Source organism: Apaloderma vittatum, unplaced genomic scaffold (genome assembly GCF_000703405.1).
Source record: "Apaloderma vittatum isolate BGI_N311 unplaced genomic scaffold, ASM70340v1 scaffold9824, whole genome shotgun sequence".
Lineage (NCBI taxonomy): Eukaryota > Metazoa > Chordata > Aves > Trogoniformes > Trogonidae > Apaloderma > Apaloderma vittatum.
In genome coordinates, this window is record NW_009714364.1 from 105864 (window position 1) to 112125 (window position 6262).

General features: G+C 46.6%; 1 protein-coding gene across 1 annotated transcript in view; it reads right to left on the bottom strand.

Annotated features, from left to right (window-relative positions):
• The window catches only part of PLCB2 (phospholipase C, beta 2), a gene marked incomplete at its 5' end in the record, with an annotated part of 34504 nt that extends 29215 nt beyond the window's left edge, over positions 1–5289 (bottom strand). Inside the window, 2 exons of the mRNA XM_009868738.1 lie at positions 3664–3732; positions 5212–5289. Coding sequence (XP_009867040.1) covers positions 3664–3732; positions 5212–5289 — 147 coding nt within the window. The remainder of the gene's footprint in view (positions 1–3663; positions 3733–5211) is intronic.
• Positions 5290–6262: the final 973 nt, after the last annotated feature.

Below are 6262 nucleotides of genomic sequence, written 5' to 3' on the forward strand. Positions count from 1 at the left end.
ATGACAAGCGTTGCCGCAGTGTCACTCGCAAGGAAGGGGAGAGGGGAAAAGGAGGCTTGATTTGTTACTGGTACTACCGAAAGCTCTTCCAACAGCTGGGATCTTGTTCTCCTCATCTTAAATATCATCCTCAGCCCCTTCTCCTCCACCTTTAGCCAGGGAAGCAAATAACTGCTTGTATTAATTTCAGCAGTTATAGCCCACAACCATTCCAAGCCATTATTTTTTAACAGGGCAGACAGCACCCTCTTTCATTGCTCCACCTTGCACCTCTAACAGATCTTTGTTTGGTTCATCACACAGTTTTTTCTTATTTATACCTTTTTGGAACTATGCGCCAGGCACAGCTGCCCTACGTGGAGGGTGCAGTGACTCACATTAAGAAATTTTTGCTGCTTTCTGCATTCCTTGGAGCAAATTCTGCTCTCCCAAAAGCCAACTGAATAGCCAAGCGAGGGCTTTAGGCAAAGCCTGCAGAAGCATCGTGCAAATAAGAAATTTCCAGGACTGGGCGGCACATCTCTGCCACCGCCTTGGTTCAACGGGCATTTAAGTGCCCACACAAGACATCCCAACATCCCGTAAGAGAAATGCCTGGTGCATTTTATTACATGTTGTCATAGAAATGCCAGAAAATTCCCTGAAATCAAAAGGGGAGTCATTTTAGACAGGTCTCTGTGAAATGCAGAATTCAACAAGCACTTGGGATTTTCACAGCAGAGGCTGTCATCAAGTGCATCACTTCTGCCTGTTGAGAATACTTAATAAATCACTCAGTGCTTGACCTTTGTTTCTTTGCTCATGAAAAATGAACTGCAGCCAATTCCCAGGCGTCTAAAATACTGTCCCTGGTCTATTATAGTGGCTAGAACACCACAGCTACCCCAGGTCAGACCCCGGACCCATCCAGACGCCTGGGGAAAGGGGTGAGAACAGGGCACTGATACTTCTCTGACACATTTCTGCAGCTTTCAGCAATTTATGATTCAGCAGCTCCCTAAACTAGAGCCGTTATCTTGCATTTAATAACCCTCAAAGGGCATTTCCTCCTTGTCCTGACTTTTTAAACTCACGTACTTTTCACGACTTGCGCAGGAAGGCATCCCACAGCGCAGCGACACGACTGATAAACCAGCAGCACCTCCTTCCGCTCGTGCTGAACCTGCCTTTGGAAAATTCCACTTGATGTGCAGCTCTCACACTGGAACAAGAGCTGAGTAACTGCTTCGTGCTCACCTTCCCCATTCAGCTCCTGACTTCACAGCACTCCACAATATTCCTCCACATCTCCCTCAGATTATTCCTGGGTTTTTTGCCAGACTCCAGCCCTGCCTTCTCAAGTGCTCTTCCTACAGTACCCATTCCATACTTTTATTAATCTTGCTGCTCTTCACTATATTTTCCAGTTCTTAGTCTCGTCTGAGACAAGAACACGCAAAATGCACGGAAATCTGGGTGCATGCAAGGGTGCACACACAGTGGCACGATTCCCTAAGTCCTTCCTTGCAATTCCTAACACACAATTCACTTTTTCTGAGCAGTCTTTACTGACCACTGTGGCAGTACCTCACCCTGCCACCATGATCTTGTTTCTGAGTAGCAAGTCAGCTCGGAGCCCATTATTACAGAAGATTAAGATCAGGGATTTTTCTGCATGCATGGCCTGATTTTTATCGGTGCTAAATTTTACCACTTATTAGATTAACGAGTCAATCAGCAATTCTTTCTACGAAGCTGCCCTCATTTCATTACCCCAAACAACCCGGTACCATCAGGAAGCTGTCTTGTTGCTTTTCTCCTCCCTTGCAGATCACAGATGAACACGGGGTATGTTACAGGCCCAAGCACTGATCGTTCTGGGACTCCACCAGTTCTTGCCTCTCAAGAGACCTTTTCCTTACTCTCCAGCTGCAATTCTCCCCTGCAAACCTGTCCTCCAGTTCTGTTAAGAGCCTTTGCTTATGACGAGAATCACACAAAACGCTTCCCAGTTTTACTGAGAAGATTTAGAACTGTGGAACACAGCCACTGTTCCCCCTTCTCTTTTGCTTTGCATTACCCTAGTACTGCTCATTATTTTTCTCATTCTTTTCACAAACTTTGTGCTTTTATTAAAAATCTCTTTGAAGAGGCCGTTATAGTTTTCCAGATATGGAATGCAGCCATCCCAAAACTGTATTCTTCACAAAAAAAAAAGGGTTGATCTTGCTGCTAGCAGCAGAATATCCACCTATGGCCTTAGTACTTAATATCATCAATTTATAATCTATATCAAAGCTGAATTCATTTAGTAAACAGGTTATTCTTGAACGTTTAACACTCTAGAAAACTGTATCTCCTGCCTCTCCTTTAAGTTACGTCACAGACTCATAGAATGATTCAGGTTGGCCTCTTCCTTACTGCATTGCCTGGTGTGTAGCACCTAGCTCAGCCAGCTCCAAATATTTCATCTTCCCAAATGAAAAGAACCAACAGAACTTCTAAGAGCTTTTATTCAAACATCATTCCCACAGAACAACTTGCAGACAAGGTTTTGGGCTTGTTGAAAACTCAAATGTCTTTCATTCTAGTGAATTCCCAAGAAGTTTCTCAGAAGGAATTAGAATTTCTAAGACTTGTGTAAGATGAGCACTGTTCTTGAGCTCTGCTGTACCTTTAGCACCCACCTCATTTAGAAACATCAGTCTTGGGGAGCTGTGAGCAGACATTTTCAGAGCAGTATTAACAAAACAGCCGCACTGCTTATGCAGAGAGGCTGCTCGAGTCTTTCGGTATATATTGCAAAATCTTCCCCTTTTGCGTTAGACTAAGAATCGCCCGTGTCACTATACAGAAGAATTATCTTCACTCCTTTGTCTCCTTTTAACATTATAGCTTTACTTTCATTTTCTGATCGCCCTTTCCATACATGGGAAAGTTAACAACAAAAAACATACCCAGAAAAAAAAGTCCTAACAAGGACAACTTTGCCGTACAAAGCTTAAATCGTAAATGAAACCAAGAACAAAGCCATAATCATGTGCTTCCCTTAGTCTGCCACCCTGCAAGCAGACAATTTAAAATTATTTGGGAAAAAAAAAAAAAAAGAAACAACGAGTTTTTCTGAAACTACATTTTCTTCCCTTTAAAGGAAAAAAAAAAACCCACCACCCACCGTGCTGGAGTCTCACTGTAACCATAGGTTTGTAGCTGCCTTGACCCAGCCCAGGCATCGTTGCACAAGAGAGCAGCTCTGGTGACTCAACCCAGAAGCATCACAAGTCTCCTGCAGGACTTCCCTGTGCAGCTCAGGGAACATAAAGGCGAGGCCAAGATTAAAGCCAGCCAGATGCAGGGCAGGGAGAGAATCCAGCCGCTGCACACAACAAAAGGTGGCTTTTCTGGAAGGCACTTGGAAGGGGAGCTGTGGTCTTCCTAGCCTTCTGGGCGATTCTTTCCAGCAAGCTCACGTACCATCGTCTTTCTTTTGGGTGTGCAGAGAGCTCCTGGGGAGCTCAGGGATAAGAGTAAAGATACTCTCTATATTCGTGTAGTTCTGATATCCAGAGACAAGGTCTTCTTCACATTCTTGGAACAGAAAGCCAGGGTAAACAGCCTCAGCTTCTCAAAGCCCCAGACAGCCCTGCCCTTCCCATCTGAACAACCGGCAGAAACGAAGCTCACCTTGGGGATTTTGGCAAATCGCCCGAATCGGGTATCTCGGATGCTGGTTATATCCAGAATTTCCATTTCCTACAACAGAATAAGGACAAGGAAGATGAGGAAAGACAAAGGAGGAAGGAGAGAAATCCATTGCAGAGCCTCCAGAGGCCGCAGAGCAGGTCTCAGCTAACACCCTTCACTGGGGAAGGGCTCCCCACCAAGGAGAACCCAAGAGGGGAGCACCCACTGTAGGACACGCGTACGGTTTTACCTGGGGAAAGCCACGTGTTAATACAACCCCCTCGTGTTCTCAGCCTGTTTTTTGCCCCCACGCACTCAACACAGAGCAGCTGAGCCGGGAGGGAGGCAGGACCACCTCTCCCCAGGTCATTCCCAGCAAACCTTCATCTGATCACGTCTGAAGCCATTCCCATGGAGGACATTCCGCAACCTTCCCTAGGCAGCCCGCTCCTGGCTAGCTGTCCTGTTTATTTCGTTTGTTCTTTTAATATCCAACCTGAATTTCCTTCCTCTGTTTCTAACTTGCCTGCTCACCACAGATCTGGAGAACAAATTATACTTGTTGCAGCAGATAATGCTACTTTCCAAGATGACAATACGGAACAATGCGGATACCATGTCTTCTGGCTGTATCCCCATTTTATGGTCAAGCAAGATGGAAATTTTAATCCTAATCCCACTCCTTTCTGAATCCCTAGTGCAAAAGCAGTCCAGCAATGCCTCCTTACCCCAGCCCCTTTTCCAGGTAATTAAATCCGCTGTACCACTAAGCCAGTGAAATATCTCACTTCTGCTGAGTGACAACAGCTCCCCGTGCCCCATTCCGTGCATCTCCTCCAACGCTACCACTTCTGCCGGCTGCCTGGCTGCAGCTCTTACTGAACAAAGTCCTACTGCCAGGAGCAGACCTTGGGAGGGGACTGAGAGGGATGGAGACGGCTGCAGGAAGTGACAGTCCCCAACCTCACAGGGCTGTTCTCAGAGGACACGGCTGCGTGGCAGTGCCTTGCCCCAGCTGGCACCAGGCCACAATGTTCTAGGAAGGCCGAGCTCCCCAAAACACACCAGGTCTCCTGGCCAGGGTGCAGGACTACTGTCTGTGTCTTTATCTACCATGCCTCTTCTGCATGTAGGTCACGAGGAGGAAGTCGAGCTGAACCACAGCTCCGCTCTGGAAAGCAGAAGTAGAGCCCAGCCTTCCACCTCCAGGCAGCCAGATCTCTCTACCCTTGTTGCTGCTCATCAGTGAAGAACTGAATTCTCTTTCCTCAGTTTGTTGTCTCTCAGTCCCCTTCAGCAGGCACCATCCTGTGGTTTACCTCCAGCAGTGTGCACACATCAGCCTGGCCTGAGAGGGGCACAACTCACCCTCCAGACTTGAAGAAAGACAAATGTGAACAAGCACGAGACTCCTGGGTCCTTTGTATGGGGGGGTCCCAACTAAGTGGAAAGAGTACCTGAGCGCAGAACTTGAGCACTTAGCACATTTTAATCTCACACACTTGAGCTGGCTATTTGGAGACCAAGCGATGAAGTCTTGCCACCTACCTTATTCTGATAGGTCCAGTATAAGTAAAAGCCCTTTGGATCCACTCGAAGAATCACAGGAGAAGCACTTGCTGTTTCCTGACAAAGAGAAATGACAAATCAAACAATAAAACAGAAAAAAAAAAAAAGGTTAGCACCCTTACGTGACTTGGAGAACCCATCACAGGATGTGAGGATCCCAGTTCAAACATAGACCCAGCTGGGTGAATCATCCTCCGTTTTATGAACTAGATGACTTTAGGGTATCTCCAGAGCAACGGTGGGAGGCTGTAGAAGCTGTTCTCTGCTGAAACCCAAGTCTCACCTAACACTACACATTTAGCTAGAACAACTCTCTTTCAGCTTTCTATACAATGAAATAAAATTTTTTAAAAAGTACCTGTAGATGCTGTTAATTGTTTCATTTCAACTGCCTTCCCTCTGAGGCACCTAACTTCATTCTACGAGCTCCAGAAGCAGCCTAGGCCAAGCAGAGACAGCATTCATCCACGGCTTCCACCACGTAGGTGTTCATGCTAGTTATCAGGACTCCTAATTGCATTCAATCTCTGATGCCACAGAGGAGAGGATCATAAGGCCTATCAGCCATTCCAAGAAGGCTTCAAATCCAATTCAGGAACCTGAAATACCCAGCTACTGAGACAAAACCAGTAATGGAATTGGGGAGTTGTATTTGTCACTTGGGCCCAGGTTCTTCAGTTCATTATTGAACGTGTACTTCACTCCAGAGCGAATCCCTATTTCCAGGGAGCTCCATTTCCAGATTTAGTTCACCCCAGTTACAGCAAACTGCCCATGCCACAGTGCTTCTTACGGTCTCCTTTCACACCCTGCTGTCTCTCTCGCGCTGTACCAGGGGCAACACGTAGCTGCACAGCATCATGCCCACATTCCCTGAGCTCTCGGGCAGCTCCCGGAACAGGAGCCAAAAGCCACGAAGAGCAGAAGAGCCACTGGAGCACCACTGTCGAGTACTGGGTCATGTTTCTCGATTAACCTTATCTCCTATGAAGCAGCTTTCTTGAAAGCAAGTTGAGGCTGCAATAAGGAC